The sequence below is a fragment of the Populus euphratica genome, unplaced genomic scaffold (assembly GCF_000495115.2).
Source record: "Populus euphratica unplaced genomic scaffold, PopEup_1.0 scaffold341.1, whole genome shotgun sequence".
Lineage (NCBI taxonomy): Eukaryota > Viridiplantae > Streptophyta > Magnoliopsida > Malpighiales > Salicaceae > Populus > Populus euphratica.
In genome coordinates this window covers 335649-355604 of record NW_011500093.1, presented here as the reverse complement: position 1 = coordinate 355604, position 19956 = coordinate 335649, and the positions used below count along the sequence as shown (strand labels likewise).

Here is a 19956-nt window from a genome sequence, read left to right as displayed (position 1 = left end):
AGGTAAGGGGCTCCATTAAATTTCAGGATCATGTCAGCGGAGCAGAGCTCATTATTGGAGGAGAGAGGAGAAATTTAGGAGGAAGGAAATGGCACCTTGATATTTGATATCATTGCTTTATAACTTTAAAAATTAAAATTACACGTGAAAAGATAAAATTTATCCTTAGAATCATAAATTAAAAAGGTCAAAAATCAAATCTTTCATCAAAATTCGTGTTAAGAAAATAATTAAAATAAATATTTTTTATCATTTTCTGATCAATAGAAGAATTGGTTTCAATTAAGGAATTATTTCATGTATTTTATATATATATAAACTCTATCATCAAATAAAAGAACATTAATTCTACCATCAGGCAGATATATTTTTTACTTAAAATCTTGCCTTTAATTGATCATGTACAAATTTAGACTAACAATCATAAGAAAAAATATGGAGATTGGTATAAAAGTTAACAAGAATAAAAATGGCAATGGATTTCGTATTCTCTGTATTTATTTATTTAAATTGAGTACCTTATCAATTTAAATTGAGCCACATATTGATTGGAAATCATATTAGAATTAAAAAATAATTTATGTGATTTGGGAAAATGAAAATAGTATATAAAAAATTAAATGAAAATCACATTAACATTAATATGTGATTGTTAATTAATACACGTACTCAATTTTAATAGATATAATATAGAACGATGGATTCTCTTGGAACGCTAAAAATATTTCCCCACAAACAAGGCGAAAAAAAAAAACTAAGGCTGTTTACTCCATGACTTTCCTACCTAATGTTGCTCATTATAGAGAAAACTAAAATCCGAGTGCAAGACGTCCTCAAACTATGAAGCTCTAAGGTGCAGAATATCTATGGATGAGTCGAGGTTTACAGTTGATAGAAATGAATGAGGAAGAAGACGTCTAATCTTTAGCTTATAAAGCGCCCGCTTTCAAAAACTGTACAAGAAATGTAGGGAGTGGATTACTCACTGGCTCACCATGGCCTCTGTGTAGATTATACACTTCATACAATGAGATAAAATTAATGGAAGCAATGATTGCAGAACAACAACAAAAAGCATTTAAGAAATAAAATGAAAAGTAAGAACCTGATCCGAAAGGAAAACTTTCATAATAGTTGCTACCTCCTATTACCAAAAACCTCTGATTTACCCTTGAATAGCAGATTCATTGATAGGGCTACTGATGATGGATTGAATGGACGGATAAATTTCCGTGGTGGAGCCATCTGATCATCTTTATTGGTTTTCCTTCTTCTGGAAGGACCTCCAATGGCGCCAGCACTTTTAATAGAAGATGATTTTGAATCGAATGTTGATGAACAGAATGAAGTATCTGATGTACCAAATGAAACAAGGCCACCTTTATGTGATGCATCCATAGGATGTCCAACTGCTGCATCCTGATGAGGAGGTGGAAATTTCTCGCTCTTGCTCTTAGCGTTTGCTTGTGTCATGGCCCTCCATCTCTGGATAACAAATGAAAATCTCAAGTCAAACTATGCTTTGAAAAACACAAGAAGAGAGTAGAGAACGTATGGTCATGAAGTGAAGGGCCTAACCAGTTGACAATTCTGACCAGTTGATTTGACAACTATTGACCTAAGATACCTAATCCAAACTGGATTTCACCATGTAACAAGGACCTGTGACCAACCACAGTTTTCTAATGATAGGGAAAGAGCGGTAAACTAAAAAGAGATCACAAAAGAATTCTCAAAATTAGACTTGCCCAACAAGACTACAGAGATACGGCTTAGAACCCAGGAAGCACACTCATCAAGGATGAAATGACACATAATGAACATGTGACATAAAGATTGGTGGATTCGGGGGTGGCTGGGTATTTGCTGTCTTGTAGCAAAAAAGAGAAGCTAAATAGAAAAACAAATAATATTGAGGGTAACAAGAGAAAGTCCTTCACATACATCTAGGTTTGCTGGATTCTCTGCATTGGCCTCTGGAGCTGGGATTGCCCAACCAGCCCGATCACGAAATCTTGTTTTTCTTGCACCGTCAACAGCATTACCTTTTCCACCAACGCCCCTTTGCCTGAGAAGGAAATTAGATAAATAAAGATCTCGCATGGCCATTATACTGGTCCAAAACAAAAACAAAAAAAGGTAGACAAGAATGAAGAATAAACAAACCTTCTTGCTTCTTCATCTCTCAACTTCACATCCAATTCTTTACTAGGAGGATATTTAGGCAAACTCGACGGCTCACATGGATAAGGTTCAGTGGTGAAGAACTGTAGTATGAAAACCAACGACGTGATTACACTCCAAAAACATATATCAATCCATAAATAAGTTCAAGGAAAATAAAGACTTGTGGAGAAGTAAGAATACCTCACCCAAGTCCTTGTGTCAAACAATAAATATCAGTCTGAAGCTTGCAAAACATAAAGCCATCTTTTAATATATAAAAGCTAGATTGGCAAATAATTGAGTTAAAATCACTCACTTCACTATTTAGAGCTGCAGTGGCAGTGACTCGATCATCAGGATCGACCGAAAGAAGGGTTTCAATTAAAGGCAGAGCAGAAGTGGGGAAATCTTTGAAGGTTTCTACTATACATCGTTTGTAAGGCTGCTGTGGTTTAAAAAGAGTTGCATTTGGCAATTTGGATTTCTTCCAATATTCCTCAGATGGGGAACCACATAACTTAAATATCTTGTGCAGTTGTTCAACCTAAGCAGGGAAAGAATTGAAAAGAAAATCAACTGTAAACGGTGAGTCCGCCAACTGAAAGAGAATATAGCTTACACAACAATATCATCAGTGGAAACGACAATGGTTGAGATGATCAGACTAGTCAATAAAAGCAATACATGCTCCGAAACCAATATAATGCAAGATACAATCACTGAAGTTGTACTTAATTAACCTGCTATGCTTAACGTTTCATGATAACACAGGGTTTTTCCATGGTTTGTAGATCAGATGACTGCATATTTATCCAGGCATTAGATTACTCGCTATCGACTCCCTAACAATATTTTCAGCATCTAAATAGAATAAACCAGAATACCATATTATTCTATATTACCATACAACCCAAGATGATTAATATGGTAGGGATTATTCCTTAAATCTTACTGATCCTGCTGCCTCTCACCTAGTTCCCATGTTTGAGCATAGGGCTCAACATCACTGCCTTGTTTTAATTAGGGCATCATTGCACATCTAAACTAATAGTTTGGAGCCCAGATGAAGAGTTGAAATAGTGTAAAGATTCCAGCAGTAACAACTTCATCATTCAACCAGAACAAATGAATTTGCATGCAGATCTTGAAACCTGGTATGCAAGTAAAAATAATACCTCTGTCCGTCCAGGCATTATTGGCTTCCCAGCAAGCAGCTCTGCCAAAATGCAGCCGGCACTCCAGAGGTCAACACCAACACCATAACTAGTGGCCCCAAGAAGAAGTTCAGGGGCGCGGTACCAGAGGGTGACAACTCGACTGGTCATAGGAACCTTGCGATCAGGATCATAGAAAGTAGCCAGTCCAAAATCAGCAATTTTTAGAATTCCTTCATTATCTATAAGGAGATTGGAACCCTTGATATCACGGTGTAAAACACCATGGTTGTGGCAATGCTCAATCCCGGATAACAACTGCTTCATGTAGCACTTTATCTGCCAAAGGGAATAAATCAAAAAATGCACCAGTCAGTTATATGATACATTACCATGGTGTCAAACTCCAGGGCATAGAAAATAAACAAAAAAACTCCATATGCTATTAAAGGCCTGATATGAAAAATGGTTACTTTGATGCTACTTGAGCCATGCATTATAACTAAGTTTCTATCCTTGGGAAGCATCTCATTTGGGCTGGCATTTCAGCCAATAATATGAAGCCCTGAATCTTTCCTATGTAAATAGCAAAACTGAACACAAGCATATATTGAATGAAAATAACTATAAGTAGGTTGGACTTTCCTAATGTAAATAGCAAAACTGAACACAAGCATGTATTGAATGAAAATAACTAAAATTCTGGGTAACCTACTTTTAGTTCAGTATCCATTAACTATCATTGTTTTGATTAATATTGTTTTGATTAATACTTTTGACATTGACAAATAATTGAAGATGTGCATGCACATTTACTTTTCCAATGAGCTTTCAGAAATGAAAAATTCAACTAAACAAAGCCAAAGTGTTAAACATTAGAGAAGTGACTAAATAATCAAATTATCTCATGCCATAAACATTACCAAATCTTAGAGTTGGCATCTTTTCTTTTTGCATTTATTCATTTCCAAGATGAAAAGTTGATCAGTCTTCCCAAAAAATGAAAGTTAATTACGGGGATTTTCTATATTCATACATGTTGTGATGTAAAGTTTGAACTTCCCATAAATCTTCAAACCCAAAATACTACAAAACATCATGTTGAGCATATGAAACCTCTATGCATCATAACAGCACAAATGGACATGTAAACTACGAGGTAATTGGACCCTGTAGCCTTGGACATGGCTTGAAGTAACATCAAAGCTCACAAGCAAATTAAAAAAAAAAGAAAAAAAAAGATCAACATATGCACAACCTCAAAAAGACTTAGTTAAACAAACAAGATTAAGAAAAAGCACAACGCACCCAAAAGCTAAAAAACAAGACGAAATTGTCCAATAGCCCCAAATGCCAAATCCATCAAACCAAAACACCCAAAATTACACCCTTAAATACCATTAATTATCACATTAAACAACAAACTACTACAAAATCAAAACAACCCACAAAACATCCAATCGTAAAGTAACAAACAATGTACCTGAGGTTCAGTGAACTTGACGCCTCGGCGTGCGGCCAGCCCGGCTAGATCATGTTCCATGTACTCAAAAACCAAGTAGAGACTACATGACATTCTTGAAGTGACCAAACCTTCAAGCTTAAGAACATTTGGATGGTCTAATCTTCTTAAAACAAGAATCTCTCTTGCCATAAATTTAACACTCTCTGGCTCCAAATTATCAAACCTCACTTTCTTTAAAGCCACTATCTTTCCTGTTACTAAATCCCTTGCTTTATACACATTGCTATATGTCCCTTGCCCAATCTAAAAAATCCGAAAATTGTTAATAATTCAGTACATGCAATTAAATTAATTAAACTTGGGTTTTGGTTTCTTTAGTTACCTTGTCAAGCTTCTCGAATGTATTAGCTCGGCGAGGAGTCCATTCGCCGATGGCATCACCGGCAACCGCCATTAACCACGATGGCCACCCTTGCTGATAGCACAGACTAACTTCTGGCCGTGGCCTCCGCCTTTCAGTCGTCCCCTGAGCATCCACAGCCGGGAAATCGCCGGTATGTCGCATTACATTCTGCTTCTGCGTTGTTGTTGCTGCTTTCTCCCTCTTAGCCTTCACTGCGGCGTTAACGGATCCGGTGACGGCAACGGATGGTTCATCGGAGCTCCGGCCACGGTCGGAGGATCCTTCACGGCTCTGGCGATCCCTGGAAACGGGCTTGCCGAGAACACAGCCCATTAGTTTAGATTCTGTGCATCGGAGATCAGAAATAACTGGTTTCCCGGTAACGGCAGAGAGCTAACGGTGAGATTCCGTTAAGATTTCTGTATTCGAAACGACAGCGTTGTGAAGGTTCAAAATCAAAAAAGCAAGAATACGACCGTTTGGTTTAGTTAACGGAGATTGAACGGAGCGTGAACAGCGTACCAACGTAAAAAATTTTAGAGAGCGAGAGGAGGAGAAATTTTAAGCCCGCGAAGAAGTGGAGGTACCAGCTCATGTTCTCTCGAGAGACGGGAGTGAAGATACTGAGGAATAGATTTAAGAAATAAGGCATGGATTCTTATATATTTACATAAATGCCACTGAGCAGGTGAGAGTATTCAGTTATCAGTGTTCAGGTGGACATGATTTTTTAAAATTTTTATTTGATTACCATACAATTAATCTTAATTTATTGTTTTTACCTTGGTAAGGTCAAATTTTACGAGAGACGTCATTGGGTGGGGGGGTGTGGAAAGTCAAACGAGGAGTAGAAAGTTACTTTTGGGAGACTGAATTTCTTTTTTTATTTTTTCTAGCTCTGCGCCCCAGGATTTGAGAAGGCAGGGACACGAATGAGTGAAAAGGTAAAAAAGGCATGGATTCTTATATATTTACATAAATGCCACTGATCAGGTGAGAGTATTCAGTTGTCAGTGTTCAGGTGGACATGATTTTTTTTAATTTTTATTTAATTACCATACAATTAATCTTAATTTATTATTTTTACCTTGGGAAGGTCAAATTTTACGAGAGACGTCATTGGGTGGGGGGTGTAGAAAGTCAAACGAGGAGTGGAAAGTTACTTTTGGGCTCTGCGACCCAGGATTTGAGACGGCAGGGACATGAATGAGTGAAAAGGTAAACTTCGAGGGTAGAAACGAATGGGGCCCGTCAGCCTCGAGGTACCATTTGGAGGCATGGTATTGGCCTCGGAGGTGTTTGGCGAACCTTTTTGTACAGACACGTAGATATTTTTGCTATAATTAAAAAGAGGTACTTGGTGGACTTTTCGGACGAGGAAAGTTCCTTTTTTGAAAAAAATCAAAGTGAGTAAAAAATATTTTAACTAAAATGATTAATTTGTGTTGACCAAATAACATGAGGGTTGATTTAGGAGTTTAATCATTCAACCTTTCTTCCTAAGTCATTCTTCTGGTTGCTCTAACAACTATGAAAAAAATATTATAAATCTTGTTCAGTGATAATATTTTGGATAAATTGTGTAGTTAGTATATAAAAATATAATTATATAGCATAAGATGAAAATTTTTGATGAGATAGTATAGTTTCATGATATTGCGGTTTATATGTATTATATTTTCATAATATTGCTGTTATATTTCATAGTTTTAGAATTACAATATTTATTTAAATATTGCTGTTATAAACTATAAATCAATTATAAAGATTGTATATTTAAATAATTTTAAAATGTTATATTCCTGAAATGCGATATTTAAGTAAATATTGAATGCATAATAATATCAAAATGTATTATTTTGTTAATTTTTTTAAATAGTGATATTCCACCAAAATTTGACATTTTCCATGCTAATATTAAAAAAAATATCCCAACATTTCATAATTTTCTTTACAGATAGATACATTTCTTCTCTAGTTAAAAAAAATACATAATAACGTTTAATTTTATAGTAACTCAAGTGATAGTTAGAGTTTATTTAGAAATGTAATTGTTGTTATTTTTAAATAATTTTTATGTTAAAATATATATGAATAATTTTTTTATTTTTAAAAAATTATTTTTAATATTCACATATTAAAATAATTTAAAAATATATTAATTTAAAGTTAATAAAAAAATTTAAATCTCTTGAAACGTCAAAATAAACCTGCCCTACAAAACAGTACCTTGAGGGGGCAAAAAGGAGGTTAGAGAAAGTGGCAGAGCTGGTCCCAAACCCTAATTGCATCCATTTTTGAATTAAACAGGCAGCTGGGGGACATTGAAGCCATGGTAGTAAGTTTTATTACACAGAACTAAATTGTACTGTACTCGCAGCCTTTGCCTTAATCTCTTATCATAAGAACCTCAAGGTTTGCTGCTCAAGCTACCGGCACAGGCTCGTGTGAAAGGAAGAATCATCGTGTCATCACTGCAAACCACTACAGTTCTGCAGATGCAGCAGCGACAGATCAAAATCAATTCTACCAACCATACCTAGATCTCTTTACTGCATTTATTGAAGAAATATGTGGAGGGAGGAGGCTTTTAGTTTTCAATTGGCTACATATTTCTTTCTTCCTTTCTTTTTCGCAATAATAATAATAATAATAATAACATGTTAATTAAATCATAAACATAAACACATCGATGCTAGAATTTTGACTTTTCAATACATATACTCTGGAAAGGGTAGCGTAGCATCGTGGTTCTTCACTCTGCAGCCTCTAGCACTGCCCAGAAACCTTTCACATAAAATATAAAATACACCAATTCTTGGTTTTCAATGTCTTGCATGGCTGATGCTACTTGACAAGGGTCACATTGGAAATTAACTCATCCTTTTTTTATCTATATTTAAAATAGTATAAAGATTTAATAAATACTGGTGATAGATGCAAGTATTTATTAATCTAATAAACAACATCTATATCATGATATTTATGTCCATTATCGATAACAACAAAATCTGTGTCGTTTACTTGACCAAATGACGATTAACAAGCAGCGTTAATTTTTGGTAATGTACTCACAAAATCAATATATATATATATATATATATATATATATTACTGCCCTTCTTCATGGAGAACATAAAGGCAAAACCCTTTAGAGCATAGTATCATATCATGAGAATTTGGGAGTTGGACTCAGAAGACATGCCTCATTAATCAGAGAAATACTAGATAGGCTGCGTGCTCTGAATTTAAAAAAATCAAGATTACGCTTTCAAGGTTTAAGTTAAAAATAAATTAAAATTTAATAAAAAAGCTAAGAATTAAAATTAAAAATCAAAACATTAAGGATAATAGTTGAAATATCATTAAATTTTGAGTTTATGGGAAAAATTAACCAAAAAGAAATACACAAAAGGATTTGAAGCAAAAATAAAAATCAAGAAAATTAGAGTTAAATTAAAAAATAAGATCATGAATTCAATGATGAAATTAAAAATAAATTAGATTTTAATAAATAAAAAAACTAAGAAAATCTAAAATATTATAAAATAAGAGGATAAATCAAATTAAAAAATTTTATATTCCAAATTAAATTTTAATAACCAAACAAAATTTAAGAAGAAAGAAAAAGAGAAAAGACAGAAAAAAAAAAAAAAAGATGGCCAACAATAAACCGTCAACATATAACACCACACGTGCACCCCATGTAGAGAAGGAAGCCTTATAGCTTCAAATGCCATCATGAAATCTATTGTTGCTCCATCGGAAGGCAGCTCATGCGTCTCTCATATAGCATGGAGCCATCCTAAACACCAGTGCGTAGCACACGTAAATAGCTTCTTCTTTTTTTTAAAAGGTGGATTGCGGTAATCTAACTTGATATAAAAAAAAATATATATAAAATAACAAAAATAACCTTGAACACAAGACTTAAAAAAATTGATTTCAAAGGTAATTTGAGACCGTTTGTTTACACAGTTGCAATAGCTTTTAAAGCAAACCGCGTAAACAATACGTTGGTAATATTAAAATTCAAATTAATATGTGTGTAGGGTCCATTGAAACCACTGGTTTGTCAAAAGCAGCTTTCAATTGCTTCTCACGCGGCCGTGTCTATACCAAGTGAATTAATTCGCCTGAATACTATTCACGTAAATAGTGCGGATGAATCTCACGTGAACACTATCTTAACTGTTCATTGATAACTAGTAATTTTTTTAAATTGTATTTTACTTGAAAAATTAATGTTTGATATTATTCAATAACACTACATAAATTATAAGGATATCATATGATAACGAATTTGATCACAATTTTAATTTTATTTATGATGATATTTCACCAGATTTTATTGCATGCTTAAAATACTATGAAAATTATAGTTCTTATTGAATGAATTTCATACATGATGAAATTGTAGATAAATTAATAGAATAAAAAAAATATCTGATATAAAGTATTATTTATTTAATGATGTAATAGCGGTAGTTAAATTTATAATATTTAAATTAAAAATCATTAATATTAATATATATCTTGACGCTCCTCAGATCTAAAAATATTTTTTTAATTATTTTATAAACTCAATTTGAAAAGTATTTTTAACCAAATATATTAAATTATTTTTTATTCAACTTTAATTTCAACTACAATTTTAACCAAACATATATAAATATCAAATTAACATCAATTAAAAATATTTTTTATAAAAATATTTTTTTTAAAATCACAACAACAAAAACTATCACAACACCGCTTAATTTAAAGTTAATAAAAAAATTTAAATCTCTTGAAACGTCAAAATAAACCTGCCCTACAAAACAGTACCTTGAGGGGGCAAAAAGGAGGTTAGAGAAAGTGGCAGAGCTGGTCCCAAACCCTAATTGCATCCATTTTTGAATTAAACAGGCAGCTGGGGGACATTGAAGCCATGGTAGTAAGTTTTATTACACAGAACTAAATTGTACTGTACTCGCAGCCTTTGCCTTAATCTCTTATCATAAGAACCTCAAGGTTTGCTGCTCAAGCTACCGGCACAGGCTCGTGTGAAAGGAAGAATCATCGTGTCATCACTGCAAACCACTACAGTTCTGCAGATGCAGCAGCGACAGATCAAAATCAATTCTACCAACCATACCTAGATCTCTTTACTGCATTTATTGAAGAAATATGTGGAGGGAGGAGGCTTTTAGTTTTCAATTGGCTACATATTTCTTTCTTCCTTTCTTTTTCGCAATAATAATAATAATAATAATAATAACATGTTAATTAAATCATAAACATAAACACATCGATGCTAGAATTTTGACTTTTCAATACATATACTCTGGAAAGGGTAGCGTAGCATCGTGGTTCTTCACCCTGCAGCCTCTAGCACTGCCCAGAAACCTTTCACATAAAATATAAAATACACCAATTCTTGGTTTTCAATGTCTTGCATGGCTGATGCTACTTGACAAGGGTCACATTGGAAATTAACTCATCCTTTTTTTATCTATATTTAAAATAGTATAAAGATTTAATAAATACTGGTGATAGATGCAAGTATTTATTAATCTAATAAACAACATCTATATCATGATATTTATGTCCATTATCGATAACAACAAAATCTGTGTCGTTTACTTGACCAAATGACGATTAACAAGCAGCGTTAATTTTTGGTAATGTACTCACAAAATCATTATATATATATATATATATATATATATATATTACTGCCCTTCTTCATGGAGAACATAAAGGCAAAACCCTTTAGAGCATAGTATCATATCATGAGAATTTGGGAGTTGGACTCAGAAGACATGCCTCGTTAATCAGAGAAATACTAGATAGGCTGCGTGCTCTGAATTTAAAAAAATCAAGATTACGCTTTCAAGGTTTAAGTTGAAAATAAATTAAAATTTAATAAAAAAACTAAGAATTAAAATTAAAACATTAAAACATTAAGGGTGATAGTTGAAATATCATTAAATTTGAGTTTATGGGAAAAATTAACCAAAAAGAAATTCACAAAAGGATTTGAAGCAAAAATAAAAATCAAGAAAATTAAAATTAAATTAAAAAATAAGATCATGAATTCAATGATGAAATTTAAAATAAATTAGATTTTAATAAATAAAAAAACTAAGAAAACTTAAAATATTATAAAATAAGAGGACAAATCTAATTAAAAATTTTTATATTCCAAATTAAATTTTAATAACCAAACAAAATTGAAGAGGAAAGAAAAAGAGAAAAGACAGAAAAAAAAAAAGACGACCAACAATAAACCGTCAACATATAACACCACACGTGCACTCCCATGTAGAGAAGGAAGCCTTATAGCTTCAAATGCCATCGTGAAATCTATTGTTGCTCCATCGGAAGGCAGCTCATGCGTCTCTCATAGAGCATGGAGCCATCCTAAACACCAGTGCGTAGCACATGTAAATAGCTTTTTTCTAAAAAAAAAGTGAATTGCAATAATCTAACTTGAATATTAAAAAAAAAAAAAATATGAAATAACAAAAACAACCCTAAACACAAGACTTAAAAAACTTGATTTTAGAAGCGATTTGAGACCGTTTGTTTACACAGTTGCAATAGCTCTTAAAGCAAACCGTGTAAACAATACGTTTGGTAATATTAAAATTCAAATTACTGTGTGTGTAGGGTCCATTGAAACCACTGGTTCGTCAAAAGCAACTCTCAATTGCTTCTCACGCGGCCATGTCTATACCAGGTGAATTAATTCACCTGAATACTATTCACATAAATAGTGTGGATGAATCCCACGTGAACAGTATCTCAACTGTTCATTGATCCGTGTCTGACCAGTAATTTTTTTAAATTGTATTTTACGTGAAAAACTAGTATTTGGTATTATTCAATAACATTATATAAATTATAAGGACATCATATGATGACGAATTTGATCACAATTTCAATTTTATTTATGATGATATTTCACCAGATTTTATTACATGCTTAAAATACTATGAAAATTATAGTCCTTATTGAATGAATTTCATACCTGATGAAATTGTAGATAAATTAATGGAATAATAAAAAAATATTTGATATAAAGTATTATTTATTTAATGATGCAATAGTGGTAGTTAAATCTACAATATTTAAATTAAAAATTATTAATATTAATATATATCTTTTTTAGTTATTTTATAAACTCAATTTAAAAAGTATTTTTAACCAAATATATTAAACTAATTTTTATTCAACCTTAATTTCAATCATAATTTTAACCAAACATATATAAATATTAAATTAACATCAACTAAAATTATTTTTTATAAAAATAATTTTTTTTAAACTACAATCACAAAAACTCTCACAACACCAAATACCAACTAAACATTCCAACAACAAAAAAAAAAGAGTAAAAAACCAAAAATACTTCTTCAGGCTAAATAAATGAAAATAACCTTCAAGAACAATTAAGTCATTTCAATGTGCAATAAAGTACGAGCTGATCATCATGAAATTAACAATGACCCAAGAGAATGACCGAATTAACCTCCCAACTAAGCTATACGATTTAATGTGACGGGGGCAAAATGATATTTTTATTGTGAAAACATGAGTGAAATGAGAGAGAGTCCACCTTAAAAGTATGATTCCTTTCAGTTTATTTTTCCAATTGCCCACCAGATGAAGAACAGTGCTCTTTCTTTTTCCCCGAACGATGAAGAACTGATTCCTTCCTTGGATTTACTCTAGAAATATAGCATTTATTTAACTCACGCGAGCAATTAATTATTCTAAAGTCCCGACCGAGCAAAGTGATTGCAAAGCTTTCAAGCTTAATGTCCCTCTTTAAGTGTAGCATAGCTAGAGACTTGACTCTGAAGGCTCCATTGAAAGACTTGTCTTTGCAAAGCTAGCTTACATTAGGGCATACTTGTATTTCATGCAACAAAAGTCTTCGTAAAAGAAGCATGCTTTTGAATTTCTAGAGTCATAAGTCCATGGAAGAACAGTGAATTGACCAGGTAAATGCAGCAGATTAGACGGTATAGTTAGGAGGAATGATGAGGGTGACTTTGGAAGAATTATAAAGACGACGAATGTGTAGAATAAATTATGGGTATGGCCGAAAATTCTCACCAAGATAAAAGGGATTGACTGGGAATGAGGTGTAAAATGGTGTTTATTTGAATTTTAATTTTTTTAAAAAAATTAAAATTTTTTATGTTTTTAAATCATTTTAATTTTAATACGATTGATATCATTATCATAATCTCAAATAGGTTTTTTATGTTTGGGGTGTGATAATAATTACTTTTTAAAATATATTTTGATATTGTAATTGAATTGATTTTTTATTAAATTAAAAAAAAATTAAATTAATTTTTTAATATTTTTAAATTATTTTGATATATTAATATAAAAAATATTTTAAAAATAACTTCTCTTCCAAGGAATAAAAAAAGGATCACGGAGAGGAGAGCAGCACAAACAACAAACACAAGGCAACATGTCAAAACTTTCAACTAAAAAATAAGAAAAGAAAAAAAAAAGAGGATCAGTTTGAACGTGTTGAATCTGCGAGCTCATTCCTGTTTGATTCCCCTTATTTAATGGCCTCCTTCCATGACCTGGCATGGCATTTATCTTCTTTTGGGTCCTTTTCCTTCAGTCATGTTTTTCAACACCATTAATGGAAGCACACCAAGTTATGCTGCCTTCACTTACCATTCTGTCTCCATTCATGGCCTTGTTAATTTGTTCAAATATCAGATCTAGGTGTGTTTGGTAACGCATCCTGTCTCTCATAATTCTTCTTAAATGGTCTTTCATTTCATTTTTATTTTTTATTTTTTTAATGTGTTGCGGTTAAAAATATAAAAATATTATTTTTGTATATTTTAATTAAAAAATATTTTTAAAAAGTATCATTACTAAATACAAATTTAATTAAATATATATATATATATATAATTGGTTTACATCAACTTAGTACAATTAGTCTAATTTATAATCTAGATCTTAAATCAAACTGAATTTAATAAATATACTTATAGCCACTATATTAATCTCATACAAAATCATATATTTCACCGAAAATAATTTGGAGCAAGGCAAAACACCCATGTTTTATGAATATGTACCTCAAACCTTTCTATTAAAAAAAATTAAATCCAATGGGCCTATGATATGATTAGCAAGTTAATGATGATTGTCTCAAAAAAATTTATTGAATATTTTTATTTTTATTTTTATCTTTTATTTATTTATTTATTCATTGCATTTGCTAAAAAAAATATAGAATAAAATTATATATTTAATTTTTTTTGCTGAAGAAAATTACTTTACCAGCAGCAAAATAGTAGCTTATCGGGGCAGTGACGCAGTTCATCATTTTTCAACCACCTCATGCAAGAAGTCACCATTGATCACCGCTCTTGGATTGTCATATCCACATTTATAATGATTGGAAGAGGGTAGAGTGGGTTTTGAATCTCTGTTTGCTTGTCATGAATTTGGTGGAGGTATTTTTTCAAATTACTTTTACACTATCAAAACATTAAATCAACACTTTATTTCCAGATGATTTTCAATAATTTTGACATTATATAAAGCTTTATAGTTAGTCGGATCGGTGATGCAATCCACGAGAAAGTTAGAGAGAGAGGTTTGGACTTGACACAGGCAGATAGAAGTTCCATTGGTTCTTAAAGATTTCTTCCTTGGCAGCCTAGAATACTATAGAACGCATCTTTCTGTATTCCTTTGACATAAAAGGAAAGATAAAAAAAGGAAATGATGCCGCTGACCATACTTTAAGGGGAATCTGCAAAAAGTTTCACGACTACAGTCCACTGGGCGTTCGCAATTGCATCTTCAAAACAAATTCAGCAAATTAAAAACCTTCCTAGGGTTCAAATGACATGATGTTTCAGTTCTCCTCTAGAAATTCAGAAATTCGACAGTGGATGAACAAGAGAGGTGAACAAAATTCATTGAAATTCTAAGTTATTTCATCTATTCAGAACTGGCAGTTTTATCACCTCTTTAACCAGAACAAAGCTTCTCAAGAGCCAAGTTCTCGTCACCACCAACAGATTCTAGCGCACCTCTCGCCAAAGCTTCAGGGAAACCCATCTCCACAAGTTTTTGTACCTGCACCAACAAATATTACATTAACAGCAGCTGTTATTGATGCATTAACAAACATATGCAGAAGTTTAATTTAGAGAAGATGGTATGATTGGAGAGAAAAGTAAATAAACTAAAACATCTTTACCTTTTCCTCGACCCCAAGCGATGAGGTCTTGGCAAAAGTTTCTGTCCAGTAGCGAGCTGTGCCAACAAAGGTCTGGTAGTCTCTAAGATACTGCAATATCCATAGATACCAAGTTAATATGTGAAAATATTTAACTAGAAAAAGAAAATCTACTGAAAATAATAGCAGCAATAACCAAAGTAAAATGGCCTCTGAGATATTGCATTTCAATGAGCAAATAAACCAAACCCAAGAGAGGTATTTAATACATAACCAGTGCCAAAGAATGGGAACGAACTAGCCCTGTTGCGCTACAACAGCATCTTGAGGGTCGTCGGGTTCAGGAGCAGAGAGTAATGCTTGGACAGAAAGAAGTGCTGTCTTTAGAGTGAGTGCTGGGCTCCACTGGTCCTTCAAAATGTCCAGGCAGATTGCCCCACTTTGACTGCTAATGTTAGGGTGCCTTCAGGAGGTAATGACAACATAAACGATGATTAAAGTACTAATCAGCTCAAGCACAGACTGAATGCAATTATAATGCATCAGTGTCAACTAATAAACAACTAGCAACCAACTGATAATTTTAAAAGCTAAAGACTGATCATGTCAAGAACAAATAAGGCAATCCAAAAGTGTGCAAATTCAGCTTACACTGGAGATAAGCTCCACATTATAGTAAATTTCAAAAAGCTTGTGCAAACTATTATTGTCTACAAAGTGTACCCTAATAACTTTTTATGGATAAGTGTGTATCCTAATAACATCAACACACATTCAAGATAGTATTAAGGAAAGGCAAGGGGAGTGGAGAGAATGGGGACAAAAAAGATTGTTACAGCATCCAAGAGAATAGATGCAAATTAACCTAAGTATACTTCAGGAGACAGACCCAATTAACATCAGAGCTAAAACCTTGTTTGTTTCAACCTGCACTAACATCAAACAGTGATATAGTGTGCGACGTAACCAATGGAGAGAAGCAAACTAAAACTCTTCCTCGAAAGTGTGCAAATTCAGCTTACACTGGAGATAAGCTCCACATTATAGTAAATTTCAAAAAGCTTGTGCAAACTATTATTGTCTACAAAGTGTACCCTAATAACTTTTTATGGATAAGTGTGTACCCTAATAACATCAACACAAATTCAAGATAGTATTAAGGAAAGGCAAGGGGAGTGGAGAGAATGGGGACAAAAAAGATTGTTACAGCATCCAAGAGAATAGATGCAAATTAACCTAAGTATACTTCGGGAGACAGACCCCATTAACATCAGAGCTAAAACCTTGTCTGTTTCAACCTGCACTCACATCAAACAGTGATATAGTGTGCGACATAACCAATGGATAGAAGCAAACTAAAACTCTTCCTACAGGTAATTCAAAATTCATGCTCATCATGGTGCAAGTAGAAACCTGAATTAGGAGTTATGCTTGCCAAGACCTTAGTGAAACAGAAGACCACATATTTCACATGGATGAACGGCCCTTAAACTATAATTTTCTTTCTTCCTCGCTCCAATTCACAAGGGGTCTGTTCCACCTATATACTGGAAATTAAAACTTTGGCTTAAAAAGGGTTTTCTACAAGGCCACACATCATTCAATGAAAGCATATGTTGGCCACACAGCTGCAAATTGCCTATAAATTAGGACCATGAGGTGAAGAAAACCAGTTGAATCCTTGCTTTGATCAATGGTACTAAGTATAGCTTTTGAAAGATATGATGAAAAACAAAAACACCAATACAAAAGGAAAAGAAAGCAAATACAGATGACGAAATTCAAACTAATCCACCAGAAATGGGGAACACTGGGTGAGGAAGTAACATGAACCAATAAATGTTCCCCAACCAAAAACCATGCACAAGTTCTATAGCGGTTAAAGATTACATCAATGAACAACCAACAGAACCTATTGAAGAAATCAGATACATAGCAGGAAGATATTTACTTCAGTAATTTATATTTAAAAGGTAATGCTATTATTCAGCCCACTTAAATAAAAAGAATCACCATCCTTCTAGTTCTCATTATGCCAATTGAAATACAAGCCATAAAACTCTATTTTTCTGACAACACAGCAGCTATATGATCATACTATTGTCTTGTATTAAATTCTTAAGACTGCAATTCATAGGACAGCTGCAGATAACACACTGGTATATTTCTTAAATAAAACCACAGAAATAAAAGCAGCTTACACCAACTTCGCCCTACCAGACTTTTGTTGCAAACTGCATTTTTGGAGGCTCAAAGGGGTATCCATCTACAAAAAAGAACGGACCATTTCAAATGCAGGTCAATACATGTCTCTATATCCTCTAACACTACAACCCTGCCAAACAGCTATAGCTAGTAGTAATAATACGACAAAGAACGCACAGGCTTTGGAAATTCAACAGGTAGCCAAACAAAACCACATCAAGTACACAGTAAAAACACACACTCGCTTCAAACACCCGAAACCCACACCATGATTCTTCTTTATCTTCCATATTAACAATAATTGATACACATTTAAGCACCCTAACTAGTCTTATCAATTACTCTTACAATAACTAAAACAAATAAGCTAAATTTTCAATTTCAATCTTCAAGTCTTTTTTTCTTTTTCTTTCGCAACTTTATTTTCCATCCAATAAGCAAACACCCAAATGCAGCTCAATTTCAAAAGAAAAAAAAAGATAAAAACAACCCATTAAAATTCAGCTATCGAGTATCTCTAAAACATAAACAAAAATCGAAATTTCTCGTACGTGAGTGTTTGTTTTAAGCCAACAAATTATACTACCTGGGAGAGTGATATCAATTTGAAAAGTGCCACCTTCATAAGGAGTGCCAATTGGACCAGGAATAGTGCCGGTTAATCGACCAAGATTGTCAGATTTAGGTGCCACTTTAATGCCAGAAGCTTCCATGTCTCTGCTGCATTCCTGAAGCTCCTTCTGAACACGAGCAAAGTCTATCATCGTTTTTCAAACACAACAAAACCCTAATAAGAGAAGAGAAGAATAGATAAAGAAAAGGAGTGTTGCTTCCTTCCCCTCTCTTTCTCTCCCTGAAATTGATGGGTGATGATGCCTTCAATGCCTCCTAAACCGCTTTAATGAGAGTAGACCGGAGTGAGCAAGGAAAGAGAAAAGGCAGCGAAGCAAGGTGTCAGTCAGTGTTTTCTGTTTAGGACTTCGGATTTTATTATCAAGGCTTTTATTGGTTATACTTTCCTTTTCTTCCTGTTTTTCCTTTATATATATATATATATAGTAAATTATTTTTTTAGTTGCTGTTTTTTTCTATGATTTTTTAATTATTTCTTTCTTAAATCATAAGTTAGTACCTAAACCTTTTTAAGCATTAGTATTTTCAGCACATATTATTTGAATATAATTTTTTCAAAAAAAATCATTAAAATAAATAAATGAGATTTGAACATATTTTCATATATTCTTTTATTATTGAAAATTACAAATAATTTTAATTTTAATGAACAGAAGACTAACAAGTCTTGTTCCATTTTTAATAAAATGATGAGCTCATATTTGACATTTAAAAATAAATTACATGTATTTGATTATTAGTTTTCTTATCATGCGCTATGCATATATATTATTTAATTATATATTTAATATTTTCTTATCAACTTTTCATGGACCGTTTTCGGTAGTTAATAGCTATAAATTACAGATTTCATATATTAATATATCTATCAAAATCTAATTCATATTCACAACTCCCGTTTCTCCTGAAATTGATATATATATATATATATATAATATTAATTAATCATCATAATTATATTTGATTTTTTAAAATTATATTAATATTAATATTAAAAAGTTATTTTTATTCTGAATTTATCTAAATTTATCTTAAAACTTATTTGAAAATGTAGATACGATTATATTTTGAAATATTTTTTATTAAAAAAATATATTAATAATATTTTTTTATTTTTAAAAAATTATGTTTAAGATATATATATATCAAAATAATTTAAAAATATTAAAAATATATTAATTTAAAAAAAAAATCAGTTCTATGCTATACCATTGCACTAATGGTAATTAAAGCACCGCCAATAAAGCGATCAATAACTCGATGTAATGATCATGAACTTGAAAACCATGAAAAATTGAACAAAGCCTTGCATTTTTTCCAACGCATGCTGCTCGAGGAGATAGGATGGGCCCGGGGGTGGCTTTAATTCTCCGAGGCTGTGGTAATTTTGTTTAAAAGGATGTTTTATTTATAAAATATTATATTAATATTTTTATACTTTTGATATATCTATATAAAATAATTATATGTATTATTAAATAATTATTATTTTAAAAAACAGCATGTGCTATAATCTCAAACATGCAATTTACAACAAGGATTAACAAATTAATAAACATTATTTTAAAAATCTAGGTGAACCTAACACTAGAAGAAGAGAGAAGAGGAGGAAGAATGGTGGTTGGGCATGTTATTATTTTGCTTCATGACTGGGTTTCCAATTTCCACTAGTCATGTTTTCTTCAAGTGGTAACTTAGGTTAGGT

The 19956-nt window shown here is 32.3% G+C and overlaps 2 protein-coding genes across 3 annotated transcripts; both read right to left on the bottom strand.

Annotated features, from left to right (window-relative positions):
* Positions 1-669: 669 nt before the first annotated feature.
* On the bottom strand, positions 670-5813 carry LOC105109194 (Protein kinase superfamily protein). 2 transcript variants are annotated; one of them, XM_011003816.1, is made up of 8 exons: positions 5168-5813; positions 4804-5088; positions 3342-3659; positions 2483-2710; positions 2167-2267; positions 1945-2068; positions 1106-1485; positions 670-953 (listed from the first exon to the last, which is right to left on the bottom strand). In XM_011003816.1, the coding sequence occupies exons 1-7, from the start codon at positions 5519-5521 to the stop codon at positions 1138-1140; spliced, it is 1758 nt and encodes a 585-aa protein (XP_011002118.1). In that variant the 5' UTR covers positions 5522-5813; the 3' UTR covers positions 670-953; positions 1106-1137. The 2 variants fall into 2 exon arrangements, with proteins under 2 accessions (XP_011002118.1, XP_011002117.1); XM_011003815.1 differs by having other exon boundaries at positions 777-1485.
* A 9348-nt stretch (positions 5814-15161) lies between these two features.
* On the bottom strand, positions 15162-18612 carry LOC105109193 (ubiquitin-conjugating enzyme E2 27-like). The gene is made up of 5 exons (XM_011003813.1): positions 18205-18612; positions 17631-17679; positions 15717-15876; positions 15435-15524; positions 15162-15310 (listed from the first exon to the last, which is right to left on the bottom strand). The coding sequence occupies exons 1-5, from the start codon at positions 18380-18382 to the stop codon at positions 15203-15205; spliced, it is 585 nt and encodes a 194-aa protein (XP_011002115.1). The 5' UTR covers positions 18383-18612; the 3' UTR covers positions 15162-15202.
* Positions 18613-19956: the final 1344 nt, after the last annotated feature.

Excerpts from the sequence above, each read along its gene's own strand:
- LOC105109194 (XM_011003816.1), bottom strand. The coding sequence starts at position 5,521 with ATGGGCTGTGTTCTCGGCAAGCCCGTTTCCAGGGATCGCCAGAGCCGT. Across the intron at positions 2,711-3,341 it reads TAATGCCTGGACGGACAGAG|GTTGAACAACTGCACAAGAT; the intron begins GTATTATTTTTA and ends TTCCCTGCTTAG. Across the intron at positions 2,268-2,482 it reads CTGCAGCTCTAAATAGTGAA|TTCTTCACCACTGAACCTTA; the intron begins GTGAGTGATTTT and ends TTCATACTACAG.
- LOC105109193 (XM_011003813.1), bottom strand. The coding sequence starts at position 18,382 with ATGATAGACTTTGCTCGTGTTCAGAAGGAGCTTCAGGAATGCAGCAGA. Across the intron at positions 17,680-18,204 it reads AATTGATATCACTCTCCCAG|ATGGATACCCCTTTGAGCCT; the intron begins GTAGTATAATTT and ends TCTTTTTTGTAG. Across the intron at positions 15,877-17,630 it reads CAGTTTGCAACAAAAGTCTG|GCACCCTAACATTAGCAGTC; the intron begins GTAGGGCGAAGT and ends TACCTCCTGAAG.